The sequence below is a fragment of the Furipterus horrens genome, unplaced genomic scaffold (genome assembly GCF_987537825.1).
Source record: "Furipterus horrens unplaced genomic scaffold, mFurHor1.1.pri manual_scaffold_13, whole genome shotgun sequence".
Classification (NCBI taxonomy): Eukaryota; Metazoa; Chordata; class Mammalia; order Chiroptera; family Furipteridae; genus Furipterus; species Furipterus horrens.
The window spans coordinates 43,921,752-43,941,533 of NW_028327183.1; the positions used below are offsets into that span (position 1 = coordinate 43,921,752).

The 19,782-nt window shown below is 48.3% G+C and overlaps 1 protein-coding gene across 1 annotated transcript; it reads right to left on the bottom strand.

Moving 5' to 3' along the window:
* On the bottom strand, nucleotides 1–9,105 carry DHDH (dihydrodiol dehydrogenase). The gene is made up of 7 exons (XM_090260565.1): nucleotides 8,993–9,105; nucleotides 8,472–8,583; nucleotides 7,052–7,215; nucleotides 4,261–4,513; nucleotides 1,641–1,765; nucleotides 407–560; nucleotides 1–148 (listed from the first exon to the last, which is right to left on the bottom strand). The coding sequence occupies exons 1-7, from the start codon at nucleotides 9,080–9,082 to the stop codon at nucleotides 39–41; spliced, it is 1,008 nt and encodes a 335-aa protein (XP_090116691.1). The 5' UTR covers nucleotides 9,083–9,105; the 3' UTR covers nucleotides 1–38.
* Between the last annotated feature and the right edge of the window lie 10,677 nt (nucleotides 9,106–19,782).

Here is a 19,782-nt window from a genome sequence, read left to right on the forward strand (position 1 = left end):
TCTGTGGAAGCCACGTCTTTATTTATTTAGGGCTTACATCAGCGTTTGTCTTGGGGGAAGGTGACGCCAATGGCCTTCCTCACCTCCTCAAGGATGTCTGCCAGGAGCTCACTTTCCGCCAGGGGAATCACAGGACTTTCCTTCAGGCCTGCGGGAGAGGACAGTTAGGAAACCCCTCCTTGTCACACCTTAAAGACCAAAAGAACTATAATTCCCAGAATCCCATGAGACACAGTAATACATGGATCAGGCAAATGGTGTCCCAGGGGGCCCTGGGAGATGTAGTTCTAAACAGCCGCTTGAGTGCTGAGGAGTGGGGAGGTCCCACCTCCTTTACCAGGCGTGCCCTACCACCTTCCTCACCCCACCCCACCCCACCCCACCCCACCGTCCTCCACCTCCTTACCCTTTCGCAGGCATTCCCGGACGTGCCTAGCCTCATAACTCATGCCTGGTCCATTTGTAAAATTGAACTCCTTGTTTGGGGCCGGGGGCAGCGGAAACTCCTTATGCTCCCCCTTTACCACCAGTTCTGTTGGACACCAGCAGGGGTCAAGGATCTGGGGGGAGATAAGAGATGGTCCTAACAGTCATCACTAGTCACCAAGAGGGCTGCTGGGGGCTCCTGCCTGATGCTGCTCAGGAGCCTCCCTCTCTCACCTGGTTGTTTAAGGGCTCCAAGTCCCCCTTAACCTGGTTGCTGAAGGTTTGTTCCTTGGCAGAACAGCTGTCACATTAGAACCTGTCTGGCCCTGGCTGGTGTGGCTCAGTGGACTGAGCACCACCCTATGACTCAAAAAGTTGCTGGTTCGATTCCCGGTCAGGCACATGCCTGGGTTGCAGGCCAGGTCCCCAGTGGGGGGACATGTGAGAGGCAATTAACTGATGTTTTTCTCACATGTCAATGTTTCTTTCCCTCTTTTTCTCTCCCTTCTCCTCTCTTTGAAAATAAGTAAATAAAATCTTTAAGAAGATCTAAAAAAAGAAAGAAAAAAAAAAACACGCCTGCCTGTGTCCCCAGGGGCAAATCCCTCTCTAACCAGATGCGTAGGCCTAGTGAAGATGCCTTGCTTATCTTCCCATGTCGCCTTGGAGACAATCCAGCACCCAGCACCTTCTGATCCACTAGGAGACCATTTTTTCTTTTTCTTTTTTCTTTTTTCAGCTCCAGAGCCCTGAGAGGCCTAAACTATTTCCATACGCAAGTGTAGGCTAAAAGGGAAAATAGAAAGAGATGCAGCCAGGGCAAGGTCCAAATTCTTCTGCTAAGAACAGGATTTCTTTCCAATAACCTGGCCCGAGGAAGCTCACTGAAGCCACTCTGTGGTAACGCCTAGATCCAGTCCTGGAAGCAATTCCAAAGGTCACTACGGGCCTCTAAGCAGGGCTGATAAGAACTGGTGTTTCCTCTGGCCTAAGGAGCTCTCACAGACCCACAGGTGCACCCTCAGGAAGAAGCCTGGAGGTCCAACCCGCATTCAACAGGCTGGCGGTGGAGGATGGATTCCTGAACCACAGCGTGGGAGGGACTGGGTAGGCCCCTAATCCAGGTCCAGCAGCCGCACCTGGCCCCCGCCTGTTGCTAAGAGCCCCGGTTCCCTGCACGTGGGCCAACCCCAGCTCGGCTGGGGGCGCCTCACCTGGGCCATGCCCTTGGTCCCGCTCACATAGGCCACATTGCACAGCTGGGCAGTGATGCTGCAGGTGAAGCTGCCGTGGACCCCTCCTGGGTACTGGAGCAGCACCGTGACGGTGTCATCCACACCTGGGGAAGAGGCCGACAGGGGCAAGCCGGGTCACAAACCCTGCCTGGTGAAGCTCTGGCACACACTGCCACATGGATAAAACCGAAAGCACTCATGCTAAGCGAATGAAGCCAGACACAAAAGGCCACATGTTGGACAGTTCCACCTGTGTGAAATGTTCAATATTTGGCAAACCCACAGGGCCAGGAAGTAGATTAGTGGTTACTGAGAGCTCAGCAGTTTGGGAGAATTAGGTACTTTTTGTTTTGTTTTTTTAGTAATGTAAATATTCTAAAATTCACTATGGTGATAAATGCATAACTTGGTGGATACACTAAGGCCATGGAATTATACACTTTCAATGAATAAATTGTATGGGATGTGAATTATTTCAGTAAGCTGTTACCAAAATGCATAAACAAACAAATAAACGTTAAAAAAAAAAATTAGAGTTTTCCTCTGAGCTTTCATTTCTTCCTCTATAAATACTTGTCATATAGGTGTGTGAGAATCCATTTCCTCATCTCTAAAATGAGGATAATAATAGAACTTGCCTTGGAGGGTTGCTATAAGTATTACATTATTGATGTAAAATGCATAAAGCACCAAGGAGTCTATTCAGATCCCAATAAGAGAGAGATAGCATTAATTAAAAGTGAAACACAGTGCCCTGGCTGGTGTGGCTCAGTGGATTGAGCGCCGGCCTGGAAACCAAAGGGCTGCTGGTTCGATTCCCAGTCAGGGCACATGCCTAGGTTGCAGGCCTGGCCCCCATCTGGGGGCGTGTGAGAGGCAACCACACAATGTTTCTCTCCCTCTCTTACTCTCTCTGTAAAAATAAATAAATAAAACATTACATAAATTTTAAAAAGAAACACAGTAAAGTACTAGCCTGGTTGTGGGATACACTGGGCATACAATCGCTGGAAGGACCTACTGGCTCACTTCTCTCTGGTTTCAGATAAGACCACGATCTGATTCTGGATCTGCTATGTGAGCCTGGACAGGTCACTTTCCCTCTCTGCAACTCAGTGTACTCATCTGTAAAATGGGGACAACCGTAATATATCTACTTCAGAGAGAGCATACCTATAATAACTCTATTGCAGAGGAAGCCCTTAATAAATGGGATCTGTTGTTAGAGCTACTATTTAGTGCAGAACTTGGCCAAAGAGTAGACTAAGACAGCTTTCTCAAGTGTGACCTTCACCCCAAGTATTCTTTTCCTGGTTATTCGTTGCCTTCGGTGGTACTATTTGCAAAGATGGCCACCGCAAATCCTCTTCTTTCCCAAAGAGTGTCCCTTTGCAATATGACTCGGTAGCTCCTTCTATCCAGAGTCACAGTCTGTGTGGCCACCTCTGGAATCTGAGCTGGCTTTGGGCCATGAAACAGTTAGCAAACACACTGGGGCCTGCCTTCTCTTTGCTGCACCCAGAACTCTGAGCCCAAGATGTGAATGAGACCAAGCTAGCCAGCTAGAGAGGCCACGTGGAGGAGAACCATGATCCGTAGACAACAGCCAACACCCGTAAGACATCAGTGAGGCCATCCTAGACCACCCAGCTCCAGTGCCACAGCCGGCTGAGGGCTGCTGCATGAGTGAGAGCAGCAGAAGAACCACTCCAGCTGAGCCCAGCCCAAACTGGCAACCCATAGAATCACAAGTGAATAAATGTTGTTATCTGATGTCACTAGTTCTGGGGTAGTTTGCTGTGCCGCGAAGGCTAACTGAGACAACTTCAAAAAATAAAAATCCTTTGTATTTATAAATTGCTTAATTTGCCTCAAAAGTTACTTTATTAATTCACTTTTTAAATTAATTAATTAATTAATTTGTTTATTTATTAGAGAGAGGAAGGGAGAGAGAAAGAGAGAAACATCACTTTGTTGCTCCATTATTTGTGCATTCATTGGCTGATTTTTGTATGTGCCCTGACTGGGGATCAAACCTGCAACCTTGGCGTACAGGGACAATGCTTTAACCAACTGAGCTACCTGGCCAGGGCTCCCTCCCTCCCTCCTTCCCTCTCCCTCTCTTTCTTTCTTAGATTTTATTTATTTACTTTTAGAGAGAGGGGACAGGAGGGAAAAGAAAGGGAGAGAAACATCGATCTCTTGCACACCCCCAACTGGGGGCCGGGCCCACAACCGCAACCCAGCCATGTGCCCTGACTAGCAATGGAATCCGTGATCTTTCAGTTTTGGGGGAGAGACGCCCAACCCATCAAGCCACACTAGCCAGGGCTCATTAATTTCTATGATAACCCTATTGTTGACATTTTACCAGTAAGTAACTAATTTTAAGACTCAGGTTGAATTCCTTGATTAAGATCACACAGCAAAGTCCCAAAACACAACTTGTCAATACTCAGATCCTCTTTGACTACCTGCAGGAAGTTTCTACAGCTGTGTAGCTGAATTTTCAAGGGCTAGGAGACTTAGTCCCAGGTCAGTACACCAAGTAAGAGAGGATCACTCCTATCGCCATCACACAGTCCCAAGTAGACCATACCTGTTTCATGGCGCCTTCCCACGGCAGAAATCTTCTCCGGCTTCTGCCCACCAAAGACCATGGAGATGAACTGGATGCAGTAGATACCAATGTCCAGGAGGCCACCGCCAGCCTGGGCCCAGTCTACGGCCCGTGGTACGTGGGTGAGGTCCTTCCCAAATTCCGCCCGAGCTACTCGTAGGTCCCCCAGAGCTCCCTGAGCCAGAGCAGACCTCAGAGCCTCTACAGCCGGAAAGAAGCGGGTCCAGATGGCCTGCAGACCACAGAGGGAACGAAGCAGGATGGGAAATGGAAGGAAAGGGGTCAGCGGTTAACCAACCAGGTCTCCCTTCTGGGGCTCAATCTGGAGGAGGTACCCAATGTTCTCAGTGTCCAAGCAAGAACCCCCCCTTTCCTTCCACACAGCTCATCAGTCCCCAAACTGTGTCCTGCCCAACTCTCTGCCCTCTCCCCTCCTCTCCACACCCATGTTCCCAACTCCAGCCTTGCTCTTTCCCATCTGCATCATTACTCTAGTCTCCCAATGTTAGGGGCTGAATTTGGTCCCCACCAAATCCATCTTGAGGGCCTAACCCTCCAGTACTTCCCATATGAGTGTATCTGGTGGTGGGGTTTTTTACAGAGGTAATTAAAAAGAGTTCATTAAGTTAAAATGAAGTCATTAGGGTGGGCCCTAATCCAATAGGACTAGTGTCCTTATAAGAAATGAGGCCCTGGCTGGTGAGGCTCAGTGGATTGAGCACCGGCCTGTGAACTGGAAGGTTGCCGGTTTGATTCCCAGTCAGGGCACATGCCTGGGATGTGGGCCAGGTCCTCAGTGGGGGTTGCACCAGAGGCAACCATACATTGATGTTTCTGTCCTTCCCTTTCTCCCTCCCTTTCCCTCTCTCTAAAAATAAGTAAAATCTTAAAAAAAAAAAAAAAAAAGTTCATGTAACTGAGTCTTGGGCTCGCCCATTTCCATGGCCATAGCAGACTTTAAACACCTAGAAAATGGAGTCTGTGTCTTCAACATTATGAGTCCCCAATTCCTAGGAATGGATGTGGCACACATTAAGTGCCAATAAAAAACGAGGAAGCAATAAACTCACAGAACGTTGGCACTGGCAGACACAGTGAGAAGGCACTGTGTAACCATAATAAATCTTCACGATCTGCCTCTCAGACGGATTGAACTTTACAGAGTGAGAGGCTCAGTAATATTAGGCATATGGTGGCCAGATAGGACGTGGGGAAGTGAGAGGTAGCTATTGCTACTAATGTCAGAAAGTACAGCAAGGTATGAGGACCATAATAATACTCCTTGACAGAAAGATAGATGCTAGCCACGCCCCCACAGTGGCCATCTTAACTCCTGGCACTCTTCACTGCCCTCTGGCAGCCATTTTAACTACTGGCGACCTGCAAGATGTCCAAGGCGCCTGTAGATATCCACATCAGATAAGAGCAAAAACTAATAATGTTTTACTTTGAGGGTTGGTAGGGTGTTCCTTGGTCCTTCAGACCTCTCCCCCTGGAAATTCACCCAAACTGGGCCCATTGCCACTTTCACTGCTGGTATCTTTTTTCGGGGACTCTGACAAAGGACCCTTCCAGGGCCGTGTATGCTGACGGTCAGCAATGTCTCCCACCCAGTGATGCTGCAGGTAGATCCCATGGCATAGCGCAACTACCTCTGGCCAACATGTTACAAAACGCGGGTCTCCAAAAATCCCGAGCCTGCAGGTTGGGGGATGGGGAAAGGAAACAGCTTTTAAGGTGCCTTCACATGCCTGGGGTTAGTGGCCAGTGTCTTTGTTACGCAAATGGCTTTGGTTCTTCCAAGGCCCCAAGAAGATGGGAGGGGTTTTGGACCTTGGAATGGCACAAAGAGCACACACAGCCTGCGCAAGGTTCTGTGAATGGTCAAAACTGGTTACCATGCCCATTGCGTCACAGGACGCAGTCAGGGATTTAAAAACAAGCGGCAGACGTTTTAGGGAGAGAATACCATGCGGCTTTGAAAGGAAAGGGGGAACACCTTTGCGGTTTTGGAAAGGAAAGGGAGAACTCCATGCGGTTTACAAGGAGGCTGGGAACGCCATGCGGTTCTGCATTAAGAGCTGGAGGGCATCACAGCACAGGCAAAACCTCCCCAATCGGGATCGAATAATTGGGAGCTGCCAGTAAAGCTAAAACTGTATCTCTGACTTTTCTAAAACTAGCCTGCTTTGGTAGGGGGAGGCAGAACTATGTGTTTGTGGATGTTTTAAAGAAAGTAAGACTTAACAGCAAAAATCCACAAATAATCTAAATCTATATAACTATTAAACAATTCTTTTTTCACTAAACTGGTATTTTTTAAAAAATTATTTATTTGTTTATTTACTTATTTATTTATTTATTTTTAGACAGAGGGGAAAGGAGAAAGAGAGGGAGAGACACATCACTGTGTGGTTGCCTCTCACTCGCGCCCCCAACTGGGGACCTGATGTGCAACCAAGTCATGTGCCCTGACTGGGCATCTAACCGACACTTGGCTCGCAGGCCGACGCGCAATCCACTGAGCCACAGCAGCCAGGGCTAAACTCTGGTATTGAGAGTTATGCTCTGGCGGCGGGCAGTTGGGCCCCTAATAACTAAACAGCCCGTGGGTTCTGTTACAAACAAACCTATCCCAGTTCATTCTGTGGTCATCTTAACTCTTGGTAAACCCTTCCTTTGGGTCCTTCCAAAAATGCCCACGGGCAACCATGGTGAGTAATGGCGAGAAGCGCCAGTCTGGATGTTGAAAGGGCCCCTTGACCCTTACCTCCATAAGGAAGACGCCTCGGGATCGGGCCTCGGCGACCATTTCCCTCACTTCTGGGGCATTCACGCCCATGGGCTTCTCACACAAGACGGCCTTGCCCGCTGCCAGGCAGAGCAGCACCGCGGCCTTATGCTGGGGGTGCTGGGTGCCGATGTAGGCCACCTCTGGGTTGGGAGGAAGGAAGTCAAGAGGTCAGAAGCCCCGCTCACAACAGACCTCCAAACCTCGCCTCCCGCATCCCAGGAACCCGGGTCCCTCCAACCTGGGTACCAGGCCGAAGGCACTGGTCTAACCCTAGGCTCCCATGACAAAGGAGCTAACCACGTGCTACCATCACTCTCTTCTCAGATCATTTCTAGCCCTCCGAAAGTACATTAAATCACTTGATCCTCACAACACCAAGAGGGAGATACTATTATTTTGCCTGTTTAAAAAATAAGGAGCCCTGGTCCTGGCTGGTGTGGCTCAGGGGTTGGGCACCATCCCGCAAACCGAAAGGTCTCTGGCTTGAAGTCCAGTCAGGGCACACGCCTGGGTGGTGGACCAGGTCCCCGTTGGGGGGGGGGGGGTGGCAGCGGCAAGCCAGAGGCAGCCGATGGATGTTTAACTTGTACCTCGATGTTTCTCTCCCATTCTTTCTCCCTGCCTTCCTGTCTCTCTAAAAATAAATAAATAAAATCGTTTAAAAAGAAAGAGCCCTGGCCAGACTGGCTCAGTTGGTTGGAGCATCATCCCATAAACAGGAAGGTCCTGGGTTCAATTCCCAGTCAGGGCACATGTCTGGATTGCGGGTTCTGTTCCCCACTCAGGTTAGGGCGTGTGCAAGAGACAAGGGATAGCTGTTCCTCTCTCACATCCATGTTTCTCTCCCTCTCTGCGTCCCTTCCCCTCTCTGTAAAATCCATAAGCATGTCCTGGGGTGAGGATTATACATGGAAAGTTTGGGGGGAGGAGGTTGGGAGGACGTGAAAGAGGGTTTGGGGGATCGCTAATAATAGAAAAAACAAAATAAAGTAAGTAATGAAAAGAAAAAAAAAAGGGAAAACAGAGGACAAGCAGACAAGAAAAACATCAATTCAGGCAGCCCAACTCCAGAGCCAGCTCAAGGTCCAACTACACCGCCCTGCCTCTCCATCCAGGCCACTTGGGGACACGAAGCCACGGCCACAAGACATAGTGAAAACCTGAACCGACTCTCTTAAAAAAGTCAAGACCCGCTTTTACGGTGGAGGCCTGGCTCCTACATGCAGTTTTATACTAAGTAATTCATCTCGGACCAAACCCATCCCTATGGCTCTGCCTCCCAGCCAAAGGTCCTTCCAGAAGCCCAAAGGGACTGGCCGGGCCCGCGGAGCCTGGTACCTCCTATGGAACACCTGGAGGCAGCATCTCGGTGGCCCCCGCGGCCCCCGTCACTCACCCACGTTCGGGTCCTTGGCCAGCTCCTCATACGACCCGTAGGCCTTGGGGATGTCGTGTTTCTTTGCAAACTCCTTGGCGCGGCTCAGGTCGCGGGCCGCTACCGCCACCACCTGAGGCAAGCGTGAAAGACTGGTGGATGGGACGAGGTGATGGAGAAGGCCCCGCGGTGAGCAGAAATTACACACCCCAAGACGGGGGAGGAGAAATCTGGTCCTAGGGGTGGGAGGTGACCGGAGGCTGGACACTTGGGTCCTGGGAAAGAGATCTGGGCAAGCGATGATTAAATGCCCTGCTAGCTACATTTCTTCTCTTCACAGCAGCTCAGATCAGGCCTCTCCCAAACCTCACGGAATTCGCGCTTACAAGACAGAAGTGGAGAAAGGAGTGAGGAGGGAATTGGAAGTTGTTCCACTGACTCGGGGGCTTGGAAGTCCGGAACCCTAACTCCCTCCACCCGCAGGCCCACGAGTCCCGGCCCCCGCCAGCTCTTCCCCCAAGGGCTTCGGAGGGAGGGCGGACCTGGTGCTCGGAGCGAGGCAGCGTCCGCAGCACGGTCGTGAAGTCGCTGGAGATAAGGCCGGCTGACACGATACCCCAGCGAACCGCCATAGTGAAAGACAGTCCGAAAGCCCTGCCCCTTGCGCTCGGCGGGAACTACTTAAAGACCCAAGGCCACGCCTACTAGGGGCGTGGCGCTTTCTCCGCCTCCATTACCCCTACGCCGCTTACCATTGGCCACCGTGTCTGCGCGCCCCTCCCGACGCCAAAGAGGTTATTTAATTCTAGCGTCTCCATTGGAAGAGCGTATCGTTGGCTCCGCCTTGTGAGTGGGATCAGAAACACCTTATCGGCCCCTCTGGACTTCTAACCACGTGACAGAACGGGAGCAGGCTTTCTTGTCTCTTTGGATCCTGGGAGTCTGTTCCCTTTCCTCCTGCCCCACACTCTTGCTAAGAACGTCACGTGTCCTTAGGAATTGTCCAGCATAATAGCGAAGATAATAATAACTACTAATATTTACAGAAGGCCTGCTGTGGCCCACACCCCCAGTTTCCGCTTTACTTTCCTCATCCGTAATTTCTCCCCATGGACCTGCGCACTAGCTTCTATTGCCCCCCATTTACAGAGAGAGAAACAGACCCAGAGTGCCTTGGTCATTTTATTTCCAGGGCTCCCAGCCAAGAAAGGAAGACCTGCAAGTCGGCTGCCTCCAAAGACCATCGTTTTAGAAACCAGGCTGTAGTGCTTCTGAAGAACCCCGGAGCCTGGTTGCATATTCCCAAACCCTCCTTGCCATTTCCTGGCTGTGTTGCTTTGCACAAGGGGTTTTCCTTTCTGAGTCTCCCTTTTCTATTTTGGAAAACAGAGGTCACAATTGCATCTACCTACAGAGAGCTAAGAGAAGTAACTGAGCTTTGGAGTCCAGCAGGTAAAATACAACAAATGATTATTCTCTAAGTCAGTTGGCAAAGAGCTGGCTAACTTCACCCACAGCTAATTTAGTCCATTTCCCTTCCCTTGTAGACAATTAATTAAGATCTGAGTTTCCCACAGGGACTCAGAGGTTCCAAATTCACACAAATTGCTGAATAGACAATTATGATAGAAAAACAATAAAGAAAAAAAAAGTAAAAGTGCTGAATAAACATATTAATGGAGCCTTGACAGTGTCTTGGTTGGTTGGAGCATCTTCTCATACACCAAGGAGCTGCGGGTTTGATTCCCAGTAAGGGCACATAACGTAGGCTTTGGGTTCCATCCCTGGCTGGGGTGCATGCAGGGTAGAAGTGGGGGGGATGTCAACCAATTGATGTTTTTCTCTCACATCAATCTTTCTCCTTCTCCCTCTCTCAAATCAATAAAAACATCCTTGGGTAAGGATTAAAAAAAAACAAAAGGATTGCATTGAGCACACAATATCACTGCTGTGAAAAAAAAAAGAATTTTTAAAAATGGTGCTCCTGGATATTTATCCTTTACACAAAAACCTGTACACAAATGTTCATAGCAGCTTTATCTGAAAGAGCTCAAATCTGAAATAACCCAAAGGTCTTTTAATCAGCCATTGGAAAAACAAACTCATATACAGATACAATGAAATACCACTCAGCAATAAGAAGGAATGAACAATTGATACAAGCAGCAACTTCAGTGGAACTCAAGAGCATCATGTTGAGTGAAAATTACATGGTGTGTGACTGCATTTATAGAACATTCTGGAAGTGACAAAGTTACACTGATGGAGAACAGATCACCCACCGCTGGGTAGAGTTTGGGGAAAGTATCATTATTTAGGGATAACACAAGGGAGTGTCTTTTTTAAAATTTGTATTTATTACCCTGGCTGGTGTGGCTCAGAGGATTGAATGCTGGCCTGTGAACCAAAGGGTTGCTGGTTCGATTCCCAGTCAGGGCACATGCCTGGGTTGCGGACCAGGTCCCAAGTCGGGGGCATGCGAGAGGCAACCACGCATTGATGTTTCTCTCCCTCTCTTTCTCCTCCCTTCCTCTCTCTCTAAAAATAAATAAATAAAGCCTTTACAAAATTATATTTATCGATTTTAGAGAGGGAGGGAGGGAGGAAAGGGGAGAGAGACACACACACACTCATCGATCTGTTGTTCCAACTATTTATGCATTCCTTGGTTGACTCTTGTATGTGCCCTGCCTAGGGATCGAACCTGCAACCTTAGTATATCAGGACAATGCTCTAACCAACGGAGTTATCCATCCAGGGCCCCAAGGGAGTGTCTTTGTGGGATGGAACAGTTCTGTATCCAGACTGTGGTAGTGGGTACTGAAATCTTCACATTTGGTAACATTTCTCAGAACTTAGAAGTGCTGATGAAATCTGAATCAGGTCTGTAACTGATTGAATAATGTAGCGATATTCATCCCTGGTTTTGGGGAAGTACTATAGTTACCTCAGATATCACTGGGGGGAAACTTCGTGTTGCATACAAAGGGATTAATTCTCTGTTCTATTTTTTGCAACTTCTTAAATGATTTCAACTAAAAACTTATAATTTAATATTGTAAGCAGTGAGTTCTTGTACCCAGAAGAACTCAGTTTGAAATATCGGGTAAAGTAGAAAATGAGGGTATGGCATGGTCCAGCAGTTTCTATTCTGGGTAGGTCTGTGCTCTTGAGAAACTCTCAAACCTGTACCCGAGCCCTGGCTGGTGTGGCTCAGTGGATGAAGTGCCGGCTTGTGAACCAAAGGGTCACCAGTTCGATTCCCAGTCAGGGTACACGCGTGGGTTGCGGGCCAGATCCCCAGTTGGAGGCATGTGAGAGGCAATCACATATTAATGTTTCTCTCCCTCTTTCTCCCTCCCTTCCCCTCTCTCTAAAAATAAATAAATAAAATCATAAAAAAAAAAGCTGTGGCCATCAAGATGTGTGTGTGTGTGTGAGTGTGTGTGTGTGAGTATATGTGTGTGTCTATGTAAGAACTTTTATTTTAGTATTGGGTGTGATAGCTGAAAACTGGGAACAGCTATCAGTAACAAAACAGTGGCAAACAAACCGTGGCAGATTCTAACAACGAGATACCCTGTAAGTAAGGAAAATGGATGAACTAACTACACACGATGCTTACATAGAATCCCCAGTCTCTGTGGGAGAAAAACACATGACATCACAGGGTACTGTCCTTTCATATGAACTTTAGAAACACATAAAGAAGTATTCTATATTGTTTATAGGTATATCCTGTTTAATAAAGAACTGGAAACATTGGCGACAATGAAAAACTCCAAGCTCAGCCCAGTGGTTTCCCCTTAAGTCAGAGAGAAGGTAAACGGGGGAAGGGCGTAGAGGCTTTCCTTCTATGAGTAACATTTGATATCTTAAGAAAAGAAATCGGAAGCAAGTATGGCACAGTGTTAAGGCTTAGGGAAGCAGGGCAATGTGTCCGAGAGTGTTTGCAATCTCTCTACACTCTTCTGTGTGTTTTGATGTCTGTGAATCTGTTCCGCAAAGCTCTTACACAGGTCACATAGGGCTGCCCCTATTCCAAAGGCTTCCTGAGTATTAACCTGTAGAATCCTCACAGCCACCCTCTGTGGTGATATTCGTCTCATTTTGCAGATGAGGAAACTGAGGCACAGGCCACTCCAGGAATCTTGCCCGGAGTCGCACCTTAAGCGAGTGGGAGGGCGGGGATGGAAACCCAGCTGGTGCAGTCCCACAGGGCAGGCACTGAACTGTGTCCACTGGGTTTGATTTAATTCATAATGAAGGAAGGAAAATCGCTGATCCGGGATGGGAATCCTTTGCTCAGCAGGTCAAGGCATCTTCTGTCCCTGGGAGGCAGACCGCATGGTTAAGCACGAGACAATGTTTCTGGGCCCCAGGGTGAGAGGCAGGGGACTAACAGAGGGCAGAGACCATGAAGTGGAATTTAGAGGAGAGGGTCAGCGAATATCTTCTTTTTAAGATTTTATTTATTTATTTTTAGAGAGAAGGGAAGGGAGGGAGAAAGAGACGGAGAGAATCATCAGTGTGCGTTTGCCCCCAACTGGACCCAGCCTGCAACCCAGGCATGTGCCCTTCGGCTCACAGGCGGGTGCTCAGTCCCCTGAGCCACACCTGGCAGGCGGGAGTGTCTTTCTGATGTCTCTGGCAAGGGTGGCTTGGCTGGAGCTCAGCTGGCTGTATTATGGGGCTTCACTCCAAGAAAGACGCCCATTTCCTAACTCTCCTGCTCTCTTTTCGAGACAAGCAAAACAATGATGCTGGAGAGGTGGCAAAGCCAGGCTGAGCTCGGGCACCAGCCTGTGCGAGTTCGGGTGCCAGCACCGGCCAGGACCTGGCACCGTTTGCAGACCTTGGAGGAAGTTGAAATCCTGGAGAGAGGTGGAATCCCTGTCCCAGCCAGTTCACGGCCGGGAGTTCCAGAAAGTGCCTCCGGGGTCATTTAGCAGACAGTCTGGCTGATAGAACACAAATATTTACGAAGCACCTAACCTGTGCCAGGTCCTGGGGACACACCAGAATCGAGACCGATGCTTTGCATGTCCCCATGCAGCTCTCAGTCCAGTGGGGTTGGTGGTGTGGGGAACAGCGACAAGGGAACAGCATGAGCAAAGGCTCAGAGGTAGGGAAGACCTAGGTCAAGTCCTAATGGCTGAAAGAAAGGCCAGCGTGGCTGAAGAAAAGAGACAGTGGGGAAGTGTGTAGGAGGCGGGGCTGGGGAAGCAGGCGGAGGAGAAGTCCCGAAGGGCTCAGAGACTGAGATAATGCTGAAGGGTTTTCAGCAGAGCCTCAGGGACAAAGATCTAATTCATGGCACACACACATTCAGCAAACGATTTCAGTCTTTTTCTTTTCTTTTTAAATTATTTTATTTATTTATTTTTTAAGATTTTATTTATGTTTAGAGAGAGGAGAAGGGAGAAATAGAGTGAGAGAAACATCCATGGGTGGCTGCCTCTCGCACACCCACTACTGGGGACCTGGCCCGCAACCCAGGCATGTGCCCTGACTGGGAATCGAACCTGCGGCCCTTTGGTTCAGAGGCCGGCACTCATTCCATTGAGCCACACCAGCCAGGGCTGATTTCAGTCTTGACTTGGCTCTGTGCTGGGCGATGCTGGGGAGCCACAGAGGAACCTCACCCAACTCTCTGCCCGCTCCGATGGGGGAACAGACACCACACGTGGTAGGCAGGCAAATTCCCCCTCCCAAAGATATCCATGTCCAAATCACCAGACCCTGTGACTATGGGACCTTACGTAGTAGAACGGACTTTGTAGATGTGATTAAGTTAAGGATCTTGAGATGGGGTGATGACTTTGGATTATCTAGTGGGCTCAATGTAATCACAAAAGTTGTTATAGGAGGGAGGGAGGAGGGTCAGAGTTAGAGAGGAAATGTGACCACAGAGGAGAGTCAGAGAGTGGAGGGTGCCATGCTGTGACTTTGAAGCTGGGGGAAGGGGCCAAGAGCCAAAGGATGCAGGCAGCCTTTTGAACCTGGAAAAGCAAGGAAACAGAAGATCCGCTAGAGCAGTGGTTCTCAACCTTCCTAAGGCCACGACCCTTTAATACAGTTCCTCATGTTGTGGTGACCCCCAACCATAAAATTATTTTCATTGCTACTTCATAACTGTAATTTTGCTACTGTTATGAATCGTAATGTAAATATCTGATATGCAGGATGTATTTTCATTGTTACAAGTTGAACATAATTAAAGCATAGTGATTAATTACAAAAACAATATGTAATTATATCTGTGTTTTCCGATGGTCTTAGGCGACCCCTGTGAAAGGATCGTTTGACCCCCAAAGGGGTCGTGACCCACAGGTTGAGAACCACTGCCCTAGAACCTTCAGAGGCAATACAGCCTCCACACACACCTTGATTTTTGTTAGAAATAGTAAAAACCGAAACCAAGGAAGCTGAGATGCAAGATTTATTAAGAGGAACCTGCCGGGCTGTCTCAAAGGAGAGAACAGCAGCTGGCGTACAGGCTGACAAGGTTTTAAAGGGAGGGATAGGGAATGACTGGAACAGGCTATCGGGGCGCCTAGTCATTGGTTGGGCCTGGGGGTAACGGCGGGAACAATGGGTTGAGTCTGGGGGTAACAACGGGCACAATGGTGGGAACAACGAGGTACTTGGTGTTTTGTTGAGTATGTTGCTGGGGAGAAGGCACTTGGTGATTTGTTGGGCGTGTTGCTGGGGAGAAGAATAGAATAAGGGAGTAAAAAATTTTCTACCTCCTACTGGTGTTTTGCAAGATTTGAGGAACTTTTCACTGGACTGCTCAATAGTCATTGTTCGTGGTTTTTACTTCCTGCTAATCAACTTATTGGGTGGGGGTTTTTGAGGCTCTTACTGAACCTAAAAATTTTAACCAAACAAGACCCATTTTATACTTCTGACCCCCATGGAGTGTGTAGTACTTTGTTGTAGCTGCGATAGGAAATGAATACACAGCTCCAGACGGTTGCCGTCCTCGGTGATGTAGCAGGTGCCGGAAACACAACAGGGCAGGGGCCAGGGAGGGGGCACTTCTAGCCCAGCCTGGGGACCAGCGAAGGCTGGGCAGACTGAGACAGCCAAACTGCATCTTGAAAGATTCTGATGGAGGTTTTCCAGGCCTAGAAAAAGAGATGGCCTCCCAGACAGAGGAAACAACCCACGCCAAGAGAAAGCAAGGTCTGTTCAGAAATAAGAACCTGGAGCCTCGGGGTGGGGGAGCACATGAAAGATAAACCTGGAGAAGTCAACTGGGTCATTTGTGAAGGGTCAAAAAGCTGACCCTGCAGGCGACGAGGAGAGGGGAAAGGCGGTAAGGAGCAGGGTCATACTCAAGTGTTAGAAAAACACTTGTGAAATTAAAGGTCACCCAGAAACTGTCAACCATGCAAGGGGAGGGTGGAAGAGAACACAGCAGTTATCCATTAACTCATTTGTTCAACAGGATTTCAGAGCATAGATTCAGTGCCAAAAAATAACAGTGAGTGAGCTGCAGAGTGTGGCTTGTGAATCCAGTCTGCCAGGGTTCAAATCTCAGCTCTGCCACTTCCTGGCTGTGAGAATGCAGGCAAGTCCTTTGGCTTCCCTTATTTGCTTCATCTGTAAAATGGGGGCAATGATGGTAATTACCCCACAGGGGTTTTGTAAAGATGAAACTAATTGTTCTTTATAATATATAATGTGCTCAGGATGGCAGCTGCCACATTCTAAGTGTTACAGAACTCTTAGCTACTACGTATGAGTGAGTACAGCATTCCCTCACTTATTGTGGGTATTGCATTCTAGACACCCCCGTGAACTCGGAACCTTACATTTATCTTAGTATATTAGTATATATATATATATATATATATATATATATATATATATATATTTTAAGGCTTTATAAACCCTTCCCACACACTTATAAACCATTCCCAGTCCCTTATTAACCTTTCCCACTCCCTTATTAACCTTTTCCACACTTTTATAAACACTACTTATATTCCTAAACATATTCTACACTCTTAAACCTACGTAACTTTAACAACATATGTATACAGTACTGCAAAATCCCACGATATAGCGAAAAATCCGCGATAAATAATTAAATATAATATTTTAAAAAACCCCGCGATACAGCCAGGCCATGATCAGTGAATCACGACATAGAGAGGGACTACTGTATTAGTTTCCCATTGTTGCTATAAGAAATTACCACAGTCCGTAGCAGTAGCATTAACACTATGAGTATTAGTAGTATTAATACTCACTGCCCAGAGCTCTGATCATGAAAAAGGAGAGGAGATACATGGGAGAGATTTTAGAGTATTTTAGTGAATAGAATGAACGCAGACTCAGAGAAGGGAGGTGGGAGGGCCAGAGACCTGAAGAGACGAGGAGAAAGACTATTAGTTTCCTGCAGCTGCTGTAACAAATTACCACACATCTCACTACTTAAAACAACACAAGGGTATTCTTTTACACTTCTGATGTCAGAAGTTCAAAATGGGTCTCACTGGGTGAAAATCCAGGTGTCACCAGGGCTGTGTTCCTTCTGGAAGTGCTGAGGGAAGAATTCCTTTCCTTGACCTTTTCAGCTTCTCAACGTCACCTGTCTGCCTGGTCTCGTGGCCTTGAATCGCTTTGACCTTCTGTGGTCACACGTCCTTCTCTGTCACGCTTTTGCCTCCCTCTTATGCACATCCTTGAGATGACACTGGACCTGTCTGGATAGTCCAATATCATCTCCACATCTCAAGATCCTTAATTTAATCACATCTGCAAAGTCTGCTTTGCCACCAAAGGTCCCATATTGACAGGGTCTGGGGGGTTTGGGATTCAGATATGTTTGAGAAGCCGTTATTCTGTCTGCCACACAGAGAGACCCACAGAGAGAATGTTTACAAACTGGAGGGTTTACTATTATTGAGTTATGCTGAGGCCAACGGATCAGGAGACAATTGCCATTGAAAAGATAGTCTGTGCTCTGGACAGGTGGCTCAGCTGGTAGGAGCGTTGTCTCCTATACCAAAAGGTTGGGGGTTGGACTCCCCGTCAGGGCACATACCTAGGCTGCAGGTTGGGGTGCGTAAGGGAGGCAACCGATCGATGTTTCTCACGTTGTTTCTCTCTCTCCCTCCCTCCCTTTCTAAAAATGCAATGAGAAAAAAAAAATGTCCTCGGTGAGGATAAAAAAAATTTTTTTAGGAAAGATAGTTTGTCACCCACAGTTCCCCAGAGGAGGGGCAGGCATGCCGCAGGCCATGCAGGGAAGCGCCAGGGTTGGTCAGAAGTGAGGGGGGAACGAACGTGAGGGAGAGCTTTCCTGTGCTTCCTGTGGGAAGGAACAGGTAAGCGGGTTCGGGTCTGGCCAGTTTTAACCATTTCAGCAGGTCCTAGGAAGTAGGGACTGTCCTGAGTGGTCTGGTACCTGCCTTGGGGTGATAAGGACAGGTCAATATGGCCCAGGACTGCAGGAGCCGGTACAGTAGGTGGTTGGGGTCTGAGCTCTGCACTGCTTTGCTTGCACAGGGAAGGTACACTCACTAGCAGGTGAGTGGTTTACCGTGTCTGGCAGCTGGCTAACCCTGGGAGAGCCCCAGAGGTCAAAACATCAGAAACACAAGGTAGCCCTGGCTGGTGTGGCTCAGTGGATTGAGCGCTGGCCTATGAACCAAAGGGTCGCTGGTTCGATTCCCAGTCAGGGCACATGCCTGGGTTGTGGGTTTGGTCCCGGGTTGAGATGCATGTAAGAGGCAACCGATCAATGCTTCTCTCTCTCCCTCTCTTTCTCCCTCCCTTCACCTCTCTCTAACAATAAATAAATAAAATCTTTTAAATTACAAAGGAAAAAAACAAGATAAAGAAACACACCGTAAATACATAGTCCAGAGACCCAGAATAGCAGAGTTGCAACACAAGGCCTCAAATCCTGGCTCCTTATTTTTTCTCCTCCCCGAGACTCCCAGTCCACTCTCCATTGGCTCAAAGCCCTGACGGCAGCTCATGAGCTGCAGCTCCTATGGGCCAGCACAGTCCAAGGAGAGAGGAATGAATCATTTTAAAGCCTTTGCCACACACAGATCAAAAGGAAATCATTTTCAGATTAAACATAAAGGGTCAATATGATTCTGTCGGTTTAAGACTAGAATTGAAGGTCAGGCAGGAGGTGGTGGTGGGGTCGCTCCAGGGCGGAGGGGGCTCTGTGCTTGCCCATGTGCGCAGGGCACCCTTCAGCACGAGGCAGTAAGCTTGAGACGCCAAGACCCTCCTTCTCCTGGTTGCTTTTGGAATTTGGTGTCTACTGGGGGAGACAGAGTCACCAAGGGGACGACACACTTCCAAACAAAGAATTGCAAATTGTGAAAACGGGTCTCCTTAGATAGGGGAGTCAGGTGTAGGTTCCTGCAAATTGGATCCCAAATTTCTGGCCAGGAGCCACATTTATGTATATATTCCTAATCCTTTCAAGCATGCTGGGAGGCTGCTACCACTTGACACCCGTTTTCCAGATTGGATCACTGGGTTCAGCTCCCAGTTTTCCAGGAAGCAGGTAATTGTCACTGAGGTTCCGTGTGGCAGGGGGAGGGGCGTGGCACATATAACTTCCCAGGACCCTCCTTGGATATCCCAGGATCTGGGAATAAGTGTTAATGAGCTGTCCCAGATAATTTTTTAATTAAAAAAAAATTTTTTTTTGAAGAGAGCAAGGGAGAGAGAGAGAAACATCAACTTGTTTCACTTGTTTGTGTATTCATTGATTGATTCTTGTATGTGCCCTGACTGGGGCTTGAACCTCCAACCTTGGTGTATCAGGATGTTACTCTAGCCAACTGAGCTACCTCGCCAGGGCCCTCTCAAGTAATTTTTTATCAGGGCCTCCTTTACACATTTTCCCCTCTGTTGATGCCAAACTAGACCTACCCCATGTCCAGTGCCATGCTTGTATACCCGCTCTAGGGGGGTGGGGCGGTGGCTCTAAAGTGAAGCCTCTGTCAATTTCCTTCACCAAATGTTGGTGAAGACAGGTGTGACATTTGGAACAGCTGCAGCCATTTTGGGTAAAGAGGAATGCCCCACCCCACCCCCCCGCAGAGCTAAATGGGGAACCTGGCTCCCTGAGGGCCTTAGAGCCACTCTACCTGGGACTTCTAGTTCTGGGTGATAATACACTTTCCTTTATTGTTCAAGCCTAGGTTGGGTTTTCTGTCCTTGTGACTAAATGGATCCTGCTGAAGATGTTTGTGTGTGTGTGTGTGTGTGTGTGTGTGTATAAGCAGCAGACTCATCAGGAGAAAACAGAAGGATGCCAGGATGCAGCCTCTCAGAAAGGCTTGGA

What these genes read in the sequence shown, in the direction of transcription:
- DHDH (XM_090260565.1), bottom strand. Translation starts at nt 9,082, where the DNA reads ATGGCGGTTCGCTGGGGTATCGTGTCAGCCGGCCTTATCTCCAGCGAC. An exon ending in GGCCAAGGACCCGAACGTGG is followed by an intron (nt 7,216 to 8,471) that starts GTGAGTGACGGG and finishes CTCCCAACCCAG; the next exon opens with AGGTGGCCTACATCGGCACC. An exon ending in GAGGCGTCTTCCTTATGGAG is followed by an intron (nt 4,514 to 7,051) that starts GTAAGGGTCAAG and finishes TGTGGTCTGCAG; the next exon opens with GCCATCTGGACCCGCTTCTT.